This window comes from Lathamus discolor, chromosome 5, assembly GCF_037157495.1.
Source record: "Lathamus discolor isolate bLatDis1 chromosome 5, bLatDis1.hap1, whole genome shotgun sequence".
Lineage (NCBI taxonomy): Eukaryota > Metazoa > Chordata > Aves > Psittaciformes > Psittacidae > Lathamus > Lathamus discolor.
Genome location: NC_088888.1, coordinates 87,658,523 through 87,676,148, shown reverse-complemented (window position 1 = coordinate 87,676,148; position 17,626 = coordinate 87,658,523). Strand labels below are relative to the sequence as shown.

Genomic DNA, 17,626 nt, shown 5'->3' with positions numbered 1-17,626 from the left:
TTAATTCTTAAAAACTGAATGCATTGAGGTAGTTCTGTAGTAGAGTCATTCAGTGTTCCACTTCTTTGCTCTTAGCTGATATGCATAGGCAGTGAAGACTAGATGCTTATGTTGAACAGAATTCTTTCTTTTTTGTTTGAAAAAGCACAGTTCATCAGGGACATTGTACTGTTTCGCTACTTAGCTTCTGTAGACAGAGTATCTTCTAGCAAGAAATAAAAAGATCCACAGGTAGTCTGGCTTTTAAGGCATTTGGAAGATTCAGAACAGCACTGCTTGAAGATTCTCAACTACCATACAGGAAAAAGTTAAAAATAAAAAATAACAATTTAGCTGTGCAGCCACTCCATGAGAATAGCACTCCACTCCATAGCTGCTTCTCTGAGTTTACAGAATGGTTGTGAGGCCAAACTTAGATTTCAGATGAAGTATAAATCATGTTGTCTAAGAACATGCATGTGTTAAGCACTCCAATTGGTAAATTGCTGTGATGATAGACATTAGAATGTAAGTAAAGAAGCTCTCTCCTATACCAATTGTAATATGCATGGAGAGATAGAAGTCTGCTAAGTGCAAAAGTGAATATAAGAAACAGGGTTGCAAAGCTGAGCTCTGCAGCTACTTAAATGTAGTGCAACCATAAAATTTCTGATACACATCAGAAAAAGAAATTCATGCAGTTCTGCAGAAGCATCCAGTTTTAACACCGAGGAAGAAATACCTAAGCTCCCAAATATGAGGGTGGTGCAAAATTCTGTCTGTGTGAATATACCTTTCTTGGACCTGGTGCTACTGAGTGTGGGGAAAATGGTCATTTCAGTAGGAATCTTTGGTTGTAAAATTAAATATGCTGTTCACATGGCTAAATGTATAAATATGGAATTTGAAACCTTAGTCATAAGGATTATGAACTGTTTGAGGACTTGGATGTGCTAAAAGGATCCCAGAAAAGTCCAGGTGATTAACATCTGCAACAGAAGAAGAATGAGAGCGTCTTCCAGGGGAAAGTCTAGGATGTGACATACAGGAATGCTTTCTCTGTTACAGCAGTTTCACTACAGGAGGAACCTGTGCAATACTGTCAGGTATTGAGTGGATGAGCACTGTAGAAAGCTCAGATGGACAGCTAGATATGTGATACTGTAGGGGACAATATGGAGCCTTGAGGTGTAAAAGCCTCAAGAAACTTTAACTGTATATCAGCAACAAAGGAAAAGACTTAAGCTCTTTTGTGGGAAAGAGAAGGTTAGCATCTTTCCCTTTTTTTTTTTTTTTTTTCCTGAAGTTGACACTGGACAAAGTGAGGTCTTAGTATATGGCTTAAAAGACAGGTTTGTTGGAACAGGGGGATTCATCTGGAATAGATGTGTATTATTATGGAGGAAGACCCAAGCTGTGGATTGCTTGAACTTCTCTGTAATCTTTCTTTCCTACCTTTTAGTTTAAAGTTAGTGCAAAAAGGTACACAAGAATATAAAACTTAGACTGATGTATACTCTTGGCAGAATTCATAGGAGTATCATATTCTTAAGTGAAGTATGGGTCAGGAGTGGTAAAAACTTACATAAGAGAAAGTCTCACTAGTCATGGAGTTACACAAATCAAGTATAGACAATACAAAATTAAAATGAGTCTGTTAGCATACACCACTGGAGTGGTGACTTGAAATTATATATACCTACCATATCACCTCAGAGGTTTGGCAGGCAGAAGACGGTCTGAACCCTGGGACAACGTAAACAGGGAGGACTGAATATAGTACGTGCCAGTAGAAAGTGGTTCTATGTGAATGGAAGCTTAGTTTGAATCTGCTAACTGTGTAAGCAAATAATGCAGAATTTGCATGAGTGGAAGTTTTAGCATTACTAAAAAAAAAAAAGGGTTGATTAACCAGCTGCTCTATTCAATAGTAAGCGTAATGTGCTCAGAATGGTCAGAAATGCTGTAAAATTTAATTTTAGGCAATGCAATAGTAAGGGGTGACTTTTTAGTGTAGACTGGGGATTGGATGACTCCTGTTGGAGCACAGTGCAAAGCAGAATATTGCTTGATCTTAATTGGCATGTGGATGGTTGTTCAAATTATTTTGGAGAACCTACCTTCTTGTAGATGTAGACACAGCTATGCTATCAGTGTTCATACTGTAACACCAAAATGAAGACAGTGAAGAGAATAAAATTCTTACTGATATCAAGGAGACTATTTAAATCTTAAATGCTCTTAAGTATGTCGGAAAGATGATTGTATTGTATGAGGGGAAATTTAAGATTTTGAGACTCGGAAATTTAAGATTTTGAGACTCACAGGAAATGTTTTCATATGATTGTCACCTCAGCAGTAGTCAAAAATCAAATAGAACATAAAAACTCATGTAGTAGAATGACATGGTTTTTATCATGGTTACACATGTGGAGTGTTGTTTCATAAGACAATGGAAAACAAGAATGCTTCAGCCTGGAAAAAATGTGGGAGGGGGAGAGACTCTTGCAAACATCAAGGCTCATATGAGGAGGCTGAGTGGGAAATTAATATGTATTTTCCAGTAGAAGAGTTGGAAATCATCACATAAATATGTCTGGAGACAGATTCAGAGAATCATGGAATACCAGGTTGGAAGGGACCTCGAGATTCATGTTCCAACCTTTCCTGGCAAAAGCACAGTCTGTACAAGGTAGCCAGCACCCTGTCCAGGTGGATCTTAAAACTGTCCAATGCTGGGAAATCCACCACTTCCCTGGGGAGATTATTCCAATGGCCATTGTGACAAATTTTCCTCTAGGATCTAACTGGAATCTCCCCAGGAGTAACAGAAAACAGTAAATGATCATTTTTAGTAAAACACAGTTTAGGCTGGAGAACTCCTTGTTGCAGAGTCATAATCAGCAAGGATTTATACTGGTTAAAAAAAATGCTGAAGCAATTAAGCATTTGGTTTTATCAAAAAACATACACAGTATTGAGTGTGACTATCTCTAAACCAGAAATCTGTGGAACATAGCAAAGTAAACTGGGAATGCTTGGCTGTGTTTTCATGTTTTTACATCTGGGAATCTTTGTATTGGAAACGGGATGCTGAAGTGTTTGGTATTTATATGTATATGGTATTTAATCTGGATGCTAGTTTTTTATGTTTGAGCTCTAAAAACACCAGACAAGGAAGCAAATAATAAGCAATTACTCCAGCATTTCCTGGTGGTTCTGGTTTGTGCAAAATACTCCCAATTAACAGCTACTTCCAAACTGTTATGCATGACCACTAGTGTTATCTTCCCCTGAGCAGTGCGTGAGCCTCTCAGAGGAACCTGCCCATGATCTGAAAATATTATAGTACTTGCTTTTCTCCATAAAAGCCAGAACACATTATAATGATTGGTACAGTATTTGGTGAACGTTGCCTTGTTGAACTGTTACTGGAAACTTCTGCTTCACAGTACAAGCGTATATTTGAACCTAAACCGAATGCAGTTCTACAGTTTAATAGAAAGTAATTCGATTAGGACGAAGACTCTTTCTAAGATGACAATTGAATTTCCTCAAAATATAACAACTCTAAATACATTCTTAATTTTTTTTAAATGTGTTGTTTCCCTTTTGTGTTTTCTAATTGTAGATATGTCTGACTTTAAAGATAGTGCAAATAATTGTGGACTTGCTTTAAGAGTCATGCAAATAAATTACAAGTTTAATTCAAAATGAGCAACAGCTTTTGGATCACTGAAAAAAAATGGTACTTTAATTCAAATACTTCAATGAGCAACCTAAAAAAAAAAAAACCCTACATAAAATAGAATTACTATAATCTATGTACAAATTAAGAATATTTAATCTAACCCATAACTGGGAAACTTTACAGATATATTCTTAGTACAGTAACTCATGTCACAAACATGATAGATAAATCATTTACACTCAGATTTGTCTGCAAAGTAAAAAATGCTCATAACATATTTAGTGGTCAAATTTGTTATGTTTATCTTCTCTGAATCAACAAAATCTCTGAATTAGATGTAAACTGCATTAAAATTTACATTATGCTGATTATTATCCGGAATTTAATAACAGCTCCTGAAGCTCAGCATGTTGAGTATCATCTCTATTTGATGCTCCAGAGAATTCTAAACTCCAACTCGGTTAGTTTGACAAAAACATGTAATGGTTTGGCTTCTTATTCAAAGCTGAATAACTAAGCATTGGATTATAATTCTGCAGTTACAAACTTTACAGCAGTTAGATCACTAGGTGTCACTAGAATCACAGTTTTGAATGACTTCTGGGGAAACTAGCGTAGTCTGTTGATGTTCTGTGCTCTTTCTCATAATTTGTTTATTTATTGTTTGATAATAAAACTGTATTGATCTATTTTTAATACTTTTATGTATTAACCAAATTCCTGTCTCAACATCGTTCTTAGTGTTCTCATTAGGTAACATTGATCCCACTATTCAAAGTCTGTCTTTGAAATGAAAAGACAGCAAAAATGGGGTAAGGTGTCAGTTGGAATTTTTCGTTTTGTAATTAAAAAAGTGTGCATAAATACAGATGACCCTTCAATAAGGGGTTGGTTTTAGCATTGCATATACACAGAGGAGGCAGAAAACTGAGACTTACGGCTAAGATATAAAGGCATGATCAGATGATGACTCCTTCATTTGCCTGAATAGGGCCCTCCATCCCATGACATTCTGTAGATTATAGGTGGGAGTTTACTGTCATCACAGTGACCAACTTGAGGCAAGTAAAGGTTATCGTTGCTGGGTACTGAACAGTTAAAGCCTACAGTCCTCACAAGTTAGGTAAATTAGACTCATGAGAATCTGGCCAAAAGGACTTAATATAATGATTTTTTGAATGTGTGGAAAATAAAATATGAGTGGGAATCTTTGAGTTTCAGAACAACAATTTAGAGAGAATCATTAGGACAAAAAAATATGTCCTATATTTGGCTTGTCATATATATAGATTTTTTTTTTCCCCCCATTGAAGTATTTGTGCTGAAGATACACACTGAGGAAGGGCTGGTGGTTTATTATTACAGAGCTCAGATGACTGTTTCTGCAGTCATCTGCAAAAAGCAAACACAACTGCTCTAATTTATTATACAGGTGTCGAGAAACTAGGGTACATGTTGATGAAGCCTTATTTCCTGTGGTAGCTGCTAATGAAGAATTGCCACAACCAGTCAAAAAAGTGAGTATGTGGGTATGGGTGGTTTTTTGTTTGTTTTTTTTTTTTTCATAGGCCTAGAGCAGAAAACTTTAAAGTCTGAATTTGACTTCCTGACCTCAGGCATTTGAATTGTTCATTATCAGGACATTCTGTAAGCTATATACATCTGTCTGAGTAGGTTTTTAAAGGTAGGCTATGGCTGTGACGATGTGATATCTTACCTGAAGAAAGTATAATAAAAGTAAGAGTTTTTATATTGATGAATAAAGAAGTTAAGGTTTAAACTGACATAATGACTAATTAAAAAAACATGACTGATGTGGTTTATGTTTCACTGAGTTGCATGCACAAGTGCTAAAATACTGGTATTTAGAAAAAAAAAATAATCTTTCAAGCCTTAGCTTTGCTGCAAGCAAAAAGGAAAAGATGGTTATTTAGTCTGCTTTTTAATAAAATCTAACAGGAAAAGAAATCTGTTAGGTTCTTTCTTCTTTTGTATTAACATTTTCCAAAGTGAACTTTAACTTCTGCTATTACCTGTGACTCTCAAGGAAGTGCTAGGAAGCATAGTTAGACGCTGATGATAAATACTGAGGCAAAGTGGTAAGCAAATAAGTGTAGTTACTTCTGGCAGTTTTATGCCATGTAATTGATAGCTTTGTGTGTTTTGTAGCACAAATGTATGCAGCCAAAAGACTTTGTTGAAAAAACTCCAGAAAATGACAGAAAGCTGCAGAAAAGATTGGACCAGATGGCTAAAGAATTAGCCATGCAGAAGACAGCAGTTAATGCTGGTAAGAGCTACTTAAGACTAAGATTCAAACATCTTCAGTTATTTCCTTAAAGTACTTGATGGGGTTTTGTTTTGTGTGTTTGATCTGGTTGGTTGGGTTTGGGTTTGTTTGGTTTTACTTCTATGCTTTTATAAGTATGTTTTTGCTTACAAAGTTGACTTAGTTTTTACAGAGTTCTTTGTAATTTGCAGTATTAAGACATCTGAAGTGATGTTAAGGGAACCAAAGGAACCTATTTTTTTCCAAGTTTTGGGGGGAAAAAAATGAGATTGTCATAGCACATAAATACTAATGTACAAATGCAATTTCTTCGTGTAGAAATTGATGTACCAGTTCTACTATTTGAAGACAATGGTTCACTGGTATACAGCCCTGTTAATAAGGTGAAAGATCAATACAGTGCAATGGAAAGAAGAATAAAGGAGATGAAGGAAAAAAGAGAAAATATTTCTCCTACTGGTAAAGAGTTAAATTTTACCTATCCATGCACAAACGGCTGCCATCTTTATTGCTGTATTTCTGGTGCTTATGTCTTGCTCTGGCCTTCAAACTTTTTTTCATATCTTGATTGCAACATCCTCCCTGCTTCCCAGGTTTCAAGTAGTTGTGAATGCTTTAGCTTTTAGTTCCTTTCCATCAAAGGGCACAAGAAATTGTGGAAGATAATGATTGCAAAAACGAATTTCTTAATGGTTAGTCTGCTCAAGAGGACTGAAGTTAAGCTAGACTTTCTAAACTTGTAAATCGATATTACCACAACTTGGTTAAACTTTACAGTGAAACTCTAAAGTCTCATTTCATTTTAAATTTTGAGTGCTGTACTTGACAAAGATTATAATGTTACTAGTCCCAGGCCAACAGTTCATTAAGGAGTTGAAAGTTGATGAGACATCTGTCCAGGTACTGAAGAACAGGATTTAAAAAAAATGAATGACCCAATGAGATAAATCTAATTTATTTCAAAATGCATATCCTGGTGAATTAAATCAAGATTGCAGTTTTCAAATAACTTTTTAGTGTTTCCATTGCATTACTGTGAAAGCATTGAGGTCTAAGCCATTAGGTGTTGCCAGTTAATATAAAATGTATTGAAACGTGGAACATCTTTTGAGTGGGTGGGAATCAGTAGTATTTGAAGTTTTAAGAAGTCTATGTCAACTAGACTGTCAGTTTATCATTTCAGAAATAGTTGCAGGAGGAAAGTAAAGAATCAGTGATACATGAATAAAAAAATGAAATTAATTTATTTTGGCATGGCTTTTGTTTGCTTTCTAGTTTTAAGGTAATGCCTTCAAGCATTTTTAAATGCATTTCTGCTGTATCAGTGCTTTGCTGCTAATTGCAGAATTTGACAGATTAGTAAAATGCCTCAATTAGCTTAGAAAGGTTTTATATTTTCTAAAAGGTTTGCTGTCATTTTTTAGTATCATAGAAATGTGGTTATCTAGAAAAAGAAATTGCTTAAAATCATAGAAGATGTAGTAGCTTTTTTTCTTAGTATGTAAATTTGGGATACTCTTGAGCAGTCTACTTGTATAGTTATAGTTGGCAAAGCAATGAGTTATGTCTTGCAATTGAGCTGGTTTGAAATATGAATTGATGGTGTGGAAATCTGTATCTTTGCAAGTAGGTCTAACTCATTTATTATTTACAAATTCCCAGCTTCACAAATGTCTCAGATACTTCCAAGTAGTTCACCAGGAGACTGTCTGCTGCCTACTTGTGTCTTAACTAATTCAGAAGATGCATTGTTACCAGGTAACTAATACAACTTTATATATTACAGAAATTAAAAATAATACATGACCTGTTTATTTTGTAAAGTATAGTGTACTGAAATGGGAACTGTGTGTTTGCTCTATCATTTATATTTAAAGCTGAATTGTTTTAGTTTTTCTTAACTGGCAACATGTGTAGAAGTAAGAATTCAAGGAAAATGGAGCATGAAGAATCACATTGGGTAATGCTCTGCCTACGGCTGTGATGCTTGTGTCACTTCCTCCTCTTTCTTCACACCCTTTCCTGTTAATGGCTTCTTGACCTGGCATGGTGTCAGCCTTCTCTGCTCTTACAGTGATCTTGCATAGAATACAGAGTGGGCACAAAACAGTGATAATGGGAAGCAAAAGAGAGAACAGAATGAGGGAGAAACCTCAAAGAACTGACTTGTCTTCCAAATATTCAATCAAAAAACTTGAATTTGAAAGAAAACCTAACACGTTTTCCAGCTTAGTATGTCAGAGATTAAAGAAGTTAAGCAAAATAAATCATCCTTTAATATGTTTTATGGTTACAAGTGAATTCAGGTAATTTGTTTTCAAAGTTCTTATTCTCATGAAGTTAGGGATTTGTTCCTGTTTTGGCATAGTACCAGAATATAAGGGCAAAGATTATTGCGAAGGCTGTTGAGCAGCTTCGGTGGGCAGCTTAACAACATTAATCTTGTATACAGCAGATATGTACATCAGACCTCATGTCTTCTGTCGGTTACATGAGCAAAAAGCTGAAGTCAGATGCTGGTGTTTGGTATCAGTAGAAGAGTAAGGAGAGCGTGGGACATTATCTTATAGCCTGAGGCAGCTTGTTACATGTTCATGCAATGTTAGGGAGAAGTGATAGCTTAATACTGGAAGTAGCATAGTTGTGCCAACAAACTTTATTTTGCCAAATTAGCTGTGTGCTGATGATGTTGAACAGCGTGATTTTTTTTTTTTTTGAGAGCTTTACCGTGAATGTGTCCCTCCAGCATTGCAACTGCACAATGTAATTTTACATAAGAACAGACCTACGCATCCCATGACAATATTCTGTGTAGCTTCAAACGCTGGTACTGTGTGATAGTGTCCCTTTTGTTTGTGCTTGCAAAATACTTGAGTATGTTGGTTAATAGTGGTTAAAAAAGTTCAAGAATCCAGTTTGAGGATCAAAGCTAACACTTTTTCAATTGTCAATATGGGAGTCTGATCATGTCATGAGAAACTTCTTTCATCTCTATATATTTTATTTTTTTTAATTTAGCTAGCTACACCCTATGTTTAAAAATATTATTTATATTTAGTAAGGAAATAATGTCAAGACTTTCCCTAAAACCTACAGGAGCACTTACAGAAGTATTGCTGAATCTTTGCACTCAATGTGTATTTAAACAAAACCATCTATTGCAATTATCAGCAGGACTTTTGAAAATGTATTCTGGATGATTAGAAATACTAGCCTGTTTCAGAGGAGTTTATTGATAAGAATTATATATATATTTATAGATAAGAGTTAATATTAATTGGTGAGGTGAGTAGCTGGAGAGAGGACGCCTTCAACACCTGAGCCGGTGGAAGCCCAGCATCCAGGAGCCCTCAACTCAGAGTGGCAAGAGCCACCAAGCGAGCCTCAGGTCCTTGATAGGACGTGCCCAGGAGCTGGCAGCTCAGCGGATGTGAGCAGCTGACTCACAGGGATGGCACCAGCCCTGAGTGGTTAAAATCCCGCCCCCAGGATTTTGAGGGACCAGGAGCAAGGCGACTCAGTTTGTGTGGCTGTTAGCGCAGGCAGGTGAGCGGGATGGTGAGCGTTCACCATAGAAGCAGGGCCGTACGAGCCGATGAGAGGGGAGGCTGCAGTGCAAAGCTCGGAGTGTAGAGAGTGCCTGCACCGGTCTCCTGAGGCAAGGGTGCACAATGGGCAGGGCTGCACCCGGTGCTCCCTGGTGGAGGTCCTCCTGCAGCAGGTGGCTGAGCTGCGGGATGTTGTCAGTAGGCTGAAAGATGTCAGGAAAACAGAGGAAGCAGGACTGCTTGCTCCAGGCCCAAACTCTGCAGGGGCCTTGGGGTCCGTTGTAGCTCATGGAGGAAAGAAGGAGGCTGTTAACTCAGGAAGCTGGGAACTAGTAACAAAAAAAAAAAAAAAAAAACAACCAACAAAAAAAGGAGGCAGAGGACAATTAAAAGCACGGGGCTTCCTCCTAAATCTGATGTCCCCACCCAGAACTGCTTCGCAGTTCTGCAGGGGGCTGATGAGGAAACATATGCAAGAAAACACAAATGCAAGAGTGAAAGAATTCTTCTGCTGCTTTGTTTCAAGACAGTAGAACAGAGCTTGTTTACCTATTGCCGTGTAAGAAGGTACGATAGCTAAAGCTATTGTAGCTTCTTGTCAAACATAATTTAGTTCTAATCCATTTTCTGTTTAGTTTTTGATGACTTATGGTATAATAACCAGAGAAGTGGCGAAGTCCTTGTTTTTCTTCTTTCAGTAATTTTATATGTATTTTACTAAGAAATTGGTACACTTTCTGTTCTGTTAAATAAGTTTATGTTGCCACTTTTCATATTTTGCAGGAGAACAAATGGAAGACTGTTTGAACTCAAGTTTTGATTGTCTTTGGGGAGCTGATAAATTAAAGAGACAGAAAACAGAGGTAGTAAAACCTGCCTGTGATAGTTGGACTGATAATCCTATAGCAACAAGTGTGTCAGTGAATTCTCCCTCACAAAGCTATGAGCAGACTTGCTTAACACCAAAACAGTGTAGCAGAAGCAGCTTAAGAAAAAAGCAGCTTTTTCGGCATACTTTGAATGATAAATTGCCTTTAGAAAAGGAAGATATAGAAAAGTTTCCGAATAAAAATCAGGATGAAAATAGCAAGACTACTTCAGTTGCAAATGAAAGTTCTCTTCTCAAAATCAAGGGCTTGGGTCATCCTTCTCCTTTCAAAACAATGGCCAAGTTAAGTAATGTTGCTGCAGTGATTGACAGTCTCTCTAATGCACCTATGAGCAGCAGAAACTTAAATAAGTGTTCACTGGATAGAAGCTTCCCTGTTTACAAAAACAATTGTATCCTTAAAGACAAGAAGAGGAAAAAATTAGAAAAACTACCTAGTTTGAAACTGGCTACCTCAGAACTGGGTGAATCAGGGTCTACGGACTTCTGGCAAGCAGGTAGTACAGGTAGCAAGTCTTTTGGCTCTGAAGAGGCTTCTTATGAAGAGGATTCTTATGAAGACTTCTTTTCATCATCTAACTTGAATAAAAATGAAGTACAGATACAAGTGCCAAAGGAGTCACAGAATCTTCCTGAAGTTTATTTCAAAGACTCTTCTGCAAGCATGGACTCGCTTGGTTTGAGTTTCTGTAAGCCATGTAGTACTTCCAAGGAAAGTGGGAAAAGGTCTATTTCAGCAAATGATCTTTCAGTAAAGAAAAACTTAAAACCAGCTGAGCATCCTGGAAGTGTGCCATTAAATTATATGTCACATGGTGAAAAAGATGACGCTGCTGCAGAAGCTCTAGATTCTGATGATGTGAGTAGGTTGCCTCAGCATGTTCATGAAAAATCCTACAGAACCAATGTGAATTACAGTACTTACACTAATGGTAAGTCACTACATAGACCTAGAAAATAAAAAATATCTTACAGCATATATGCATGATACACTTATGCAACTAAATGGCAAAAATGAACTGCCATTCCCAAGGGAAGAATATTCCAGAGTTACACCAAAAGAAGAAAATGCTGCAGTACTTGAATTTATTTTTCAGTAAAACAAATGAGTGCATAGAATCCAAAAGAACACCCATTTGTTCTTACGTGCACTACAAACACAGAGAAGTCACCAACAGATAAGGAAAGTGTGCTCACAAAATATAACAGAAGTAATATGAGCCGTCTTTTCCCCTAATGCTTGCTATTCTGTAAGCCTTCTGCTTCTATTCAAAATCTGTTCAAGAAATCAAAGTCTTTCTGCTTAAAATGTTATGGTGTTCTCGTAAATTTTTATTAATAACATCATATGGTCCCTTGTTCAAATAAACTTTATTTCACATGTTAAAGTTGCTACTTAATTGCAGTTAACGGCATAAAATGTCCAGTGGAAAAATAGTGGAGTCAGCAATTTCTAGCTTGTGCTATGATGAAGGTAGAATAAGACATTTGAGAGCATGAACAAGACTTGTAATTTAAGTGTCTTTTTCAATCGTGGCTTATTTATATGATACTAATCTCACTTTATAACAATAATTTTGGTAGGTTTTTTTTATATTTCAGCCTTTTCAAGTTGATTTAGGCTAAGTTAATTCAATTTAAATGTATAATGGAATATTTAATCTCAGGAACTTCACTGGAAAATTCTTTTAATTTATATTGGAGTAATCATTTTTATGTCCTGATATTTTGAGCTCTGTTAAGCTTTACATAGGGCTAAATATTTGTAATTATAATTGCATTTTTTAGTTAGTTGTTTTCAACAGAAAGTTCTGCAGCAATCCATCAATTAATTATATAAAATTAATAATTACACTAAACAAATTTGGTATCAGAATCCTCCAGTGGAAATGTTGAACAGTGACCTTGCCTGTATCTGTGGGTAATAAGTGAGCTGCAGTTTTGAGTTCACTACACCTGTACTTTAATGCCTGGAGTGCATTGTTATAACACAGGCTTTTTCTTAAAAAAGAAAAATTCATACAGGTGTATGTTATACAAGCATAAATGTACACCCATAAATATATGACCCTGCTGTATGTGGGCTTTTTTTCATCATGTGGCAGTGTACTAGAGGATGATTCTTAGATTATATATTTCTTAATGTCAGACCCAGTCTGGTTTTGATTAAACAATCATGAAAACAAATGGGGAAGGAGAAGATATTCTCTCCTTTTAAACTTGGGTGTGCCATTTAATTTTAGTGTTTAACTTTTAAGTTCTAGTGATTAAATTATGATCAAAGTTCTAGCATATTATGCTTTTATTTTCTTGCTGGACAACTTGTTTAAGATAGCAGATTTTTGGAGGAGAAGAAAAAGGATCTGTATTCAGCAAACAATTTACCCATTATTTATACTTTGTCCTTTTTTGTTAGAAACTTCTGTAAATGTCAGTTTGTGTTTCTAATGATTTTAATAGTAGTTGTAATTTATCTGTGATGGCCGTTTTCCCAAGTATAATGTTTTTAATTTTGTGCATCTGCCGTGTAGTCAAGTACCACCTCAAATAAGATTCAACTCAAACTTGACAACTCAGATGAGCTCACTTAAAATGGAATAATAAATTGTGAAAGATAAGTTGTATTTTCCTTAATAATGTAAGTTCTGTGGAAGAACGTTAAAATGATGTTTTAAACTTACTACTGTGACACTGTATAATGAAATAATTGATTTTTATTAAATACTGTGATTTGAAAACTGGTAAATACAGCATATTTTTAAAAGCTGAATAATTCTTTTCACTCATGTATAGTTAGGAATAATGAAATCTGTATAAAATTATGTCTATATATGTTTTAAAGATCAAACATTTTTCTTGCCTTTTGTGATTTTTAGATCAGTGTCTTTAATGACAAGAAGTAAGATTTGATAAGCTTTATTTCTACAGACTACTTAGAACACTTGATTTTATAGAATTGTAACATGCAGGCTTCACTTTCCCTTGTTAGGGTCTGCTCAGGGCTGCCCAGTTGTTCTGCTGAACAGCACAGGCATAAACGTGGCTACTTACTTTACCTTTCTTCAAGTCACAAATCAAGTAGAGAACTGTCACAGATGCAAGAGCTGAAATTAATTAGGCTTTATAAGAATATTAAAAGATGCTTTCCTATTCAAATTCACTTTTTCTTTCTCAGTTTTGTTTGTGGAGATGTAATAAATTTTCTATCCTTCTGATTAAACCAGTCATACCTGATAAATTTCAGAGCTCTGTAATCAATAAGTGGTGTGTAGCTGGGGTTTGTGTGTCAATCATAGAATCAATGCCTAAATTTTTAGCAGTTACAAAGTGAGGAAACGCGTGGCTTTTCTCTATCATAAGTTTATGGAAATGCAAAGTCTTTTGTGAAAGTTAATTATCTATGTTGCTAGAAGAGTCTAACATCCTTGTCATTCATGGAAATTGCTTTACTTTGGCACTTTAACTGCATAGAACACTAATACTTGCTCAGATTTGATGAATTCATGTGACCTTTCATCTGAAAGCTGCAACAATAAATAATATTGGGCAAGGAATGCAGTATACTCTTAAGCTTTTATCATCCTAAAATAATTTAGAAATTTGAATGTGGACTTAGCATTGTTTCCAATCTTAAAAATTAATTTAGGGCTTAGCTGAGTGAATTTTAGGTGTTTACAGTGAATTTGAGAGGAAAAATATTAAGTTAGTTGGCCAAAAAACATAACCTAGCACCCATTAGATGTTAGGTAATTAATGTAGATCAATGTTAAGAGGGGGAATCTGGAATATCATTCTGTTACTGCAGAAATGCTGACATTTAACTGAAGTTTAATTTAGACGAACAAGTATTAAGTTTTAAGTGCTAGGTGCTTAATGCTGCTCAAAATTTTTTTATGTTTATGTCTTTAAAAACATGTATTTGAAAGATTCCTTAGATTTGATGTGTCTTTGGGGTTTCTGCTTCATTTTTTGGAAGGAGACAAGCTTACTAAAACCACAGTATTATGTCCTGTATTGACATTTTATTATAGAATCATAGCCTAGTTAGGGTTGGAAAGGACCATCTGCTTCCAATGGGCAGGGATTTAGGATCATCTATTTCCAATCCCTTTGCCATGGGCAGGGATGCCTCACTATTACGTCCTTTTAAGAAACACATGAGAGATTATTAAAACAAAAAAGGACAAATATTTTTTAATAGAGGAACAAGTTGAGGATTGTTCTGATGTAGTTAAATTTACAAAGCTTGATGCTAGTTGTCCTAGAACACATAAGCTAGATAAATTGTTCTAAACCTTTAACAGGTTCTCTTTGAAGACCTGGTGGTCACATATGCTTTCAGATGACTTCAAGCATTTTTTTTTTGTTCTGAATAGCACAAAACTTGGCATTTGCCCATGCTGGAATAACAACTACAATGACACAAGTCATTAAATATTCTATCCATGAATATTGGAATCGTAGAATCAACTAGATTGGAAAAGACCTTTAAGATCAAGTCCAACCATTACCCCAGGACTGCCATGACCACCACTAAACCATGTCCCTGAGGGCCTCATCTACATGATTTTGGAACACTTCCAGGGATACTGATTCCACTGCTTCCGTGGGAAACCTGTTCCAATGCCTGATCACCCTCTCTGTGAAGAAATTTTTACTAAAATTAACTAAACCTCCACTGGCACAGCTTGAGGCTATTACTTCTTGCCCTATTGCTTGTTACTTGGAAGAAGAGACTGACCCCCACCTCACTACAATCTCCTTTCAGGTAGGTGTAGAGAGTGATAGGGTCCCTCCTGAACCTTCTCCAGACTAAGCAACCACAGTTCCCTCAGCCATTCCTCATCAGACTTGTTCTCCAGACCCTTTACCAGCTTTGCTGCCCTTTTGTGGGCCCAGTCCAGCACCTAAATGTCTTTATTGTAGTGAGGGGTGCAGAGCTGAACACAGGATTTGAAGTGTGGCCTTACCAGTGCTGGAGTACATGCAGATGATCACTACCCTGACCCTGCTGGCTATGCTCTTTCTGATGTGGGCCAGGCTGCTCTTGGCCTTCTTGGCTGCCTGGGCACAAGCTGGTCTTGTTCAGCAGCTGTCAATTATTAGTAACTGAAATGTTACTTATGACGACAAATTCAGATTTACTTTCTTCATAGTTGGGGTAAATAACTGTGGATAATTACAAAATAGTAGATAAGATACAGTTTCATTTCAGTGGCGCTTCATTATCCTCTTAAAGTAGAGGACTGTATGGTTAGATAAGCATGATCGATATGACTTGAACAAAACTAGCTCACTGTTCTAATCATGCTTAGTAACTAATCATTACTTTGTCTTTTTACTTGAAATACGAAATGGAATTTTGAAAGTAATATTCTGGTTCAAATCTCACTGGTGATAAATGTTCATGAATGAATGGATGCTAAAATTGCAAATTGAATTCACTCTGATAGCCATGTGGAGGATTATAACATATTAGAGTTGTTGAGTTTGATACCTGTAATTAAGCAATGTTTTAGAAGAGAATTTACAGGATATAATGGACTGCAGTGGCAAGAGTTACCTGCAAATTTGAACTAAATTTAGGGGTAACTAACAGTGGATGGAATTGGTTCAATAAGTTCTGTCGACTTTATCTAACATACCGTAGGAAAAGCTACTAAAGATGAAAATTCCTTACTTGTACCTGAGAAACTGCTTTAAAAAGAAACAATCATGGAAAAATATGTAATAGACAGTGAAACTTGAGACCTACAGGATGGAAAAGCTGGCAAGTGCTTGAGAAGTCCTCATAGTCAGGAGAGAAGTAATAGGAACTGGACTGTGAAGAATAAGCCTTATTTACATAATGCATAAGAGCTCCAAGCTGATAATCAGAGATGATGGACATGGTCCCCTCTTCCTGCTTTGCTGTAAATAGGAAAAAAATTATGAGAATGAGCCATAACTAGACAGAGGTCTAAGCATACAAGTCTTGAGACTTTAATCCCAAGTGGGACAAGAGCTGCAGAGCTCGAGAATTCAGGCCTAGAATGGCAAAAAGAATGTTACACCACTTCTCAGTGCCTCGCCCCAGCCAAGCTGCCCTACTAAAATATAACCTAATAGTGGGTTGTCCCACAGTGACTGAAATAAATTACTAGAAATGAACAGAGGTATACCTTGCTTCACCCTAATCTGCTGGAGTAGATTATCTCCTGACATACTTCAGAGTCTTTTTTGGTTGGCTTTTTTTTTTTTATTCTTTATTCAAAATATATGTTCAAAAAATCCTGTTTTCCATGTAAAAGGAGTTAAATTTCTTAGCTTTTTTTTTTTTCTTTTTTTAATTGTGTAACAAAATATTTTCTACTTGCCAGCAGTCCTCCTCAGTGATTGAAGATGATGGGTCACAGTGCATTACTAAATAAAATTAAGTATTTAGCTCTCCCTTTGTTAAAAAGCATTTTGTGTTTAAATACTGAGTTTAAATTAACAATTGTACCAAAAGCCAGGATACTTGTATTACACAAAAATCACTGTAGTACTGTGTAAATTGACATTAAACTTGCAATGTTAGTATGAAGAACTGATTAAATTTTGACTAAAGTTTATAATTTTAAAACAAGTAATCAGTAATGGAAAATGTTATCATTTTTTCTGTTGTAATTTATTGTTGTTCTCTCACCTCAGGGATTAAGAGTCTAAGTAGCTGGCAGAGGAAAAAGAAGTGATTCTTAGTTGTATATGTAGTCGCATTAGTAAATGTGAATAGTATCATTCAGTATTTTCCAAAAGTAATCATAAGAAGCTTATTTGAGAGGAGCTGAATTTAAACCACTTTTAATCACTGATTATTAAACTGTCTTTAACTGGTCTCATGTTTCCTTGAAATGATAAAGCAGGCTCCATTTAATTAAATTTTGGAGAAATTATGTACTTAAGTCTTCAGTAATTAAAATTTCATTGATCAAAAGATAGATCAAAGTTTCTCATCTTATGCAAGCAAGCTAATCTCTCAAATGATTCAAAAGTTTGCTAGATATACTTGCAAAGTGTTTGAAAACATGTTTCAGACCTTCAGGTCATTTCAGATAAACACATTGTTTACTGAAAGCATCAACATTTCAATAAAAAAGGAAAAATCTAGCCACCACTGCTTCAAACTCTTCAGTATCTCTGTATTCAGAGAAATTGCAAATTTTGTAGTAATTATAAAGCAGTTTAGCCAATTCTTTACTTGTAGTTAA

General features: G+C 35.8%; 1 protein-coding gene across 11 annotated transcripts in view; it reads left to right on the top strand.

Moving 5' to 3' along the window:
* MCPH1 (microcephalin 1) overlaps positions 1 to 17,626 on the top strand; it is a 128,421-nt gene that overhangs the window by 4,208 nt on the left and 106,587 nt on the right. For all 11 annotated transcript variants that reach the window (XR_010613241.1, XM_065681523.1, XM_065681518.1 and 8 more), the window contains 5 exons: positions 5,103 to 5,187; positions 5,840 to 5,960; positions 6,279 to 6,419; positions 7,623 to 7,718; positions 10,292 to 11,329. Coding sequence is in view for 10 of the 11 variants with exons in the window: in XM_065681523.1 (XP_065537595.1) it covers positions 5,103 to 5,187; positions 5,840 to 5,960; positions 6,279 to 6,419; positions 7,623 to 7,718; positions 10,292 to 11,329 (1,481 nt within the window). In the remaining variant the exon portion in view is untranslated. The remainder of the gene's footprint in view (positions 1 to 5,102; positions 5,188 to 5,839; positions 5,961 to 6,278; positions 6,420 to 7,622; positions 7,719 to 10,291; positions 11,330 to 17,626) is intronic.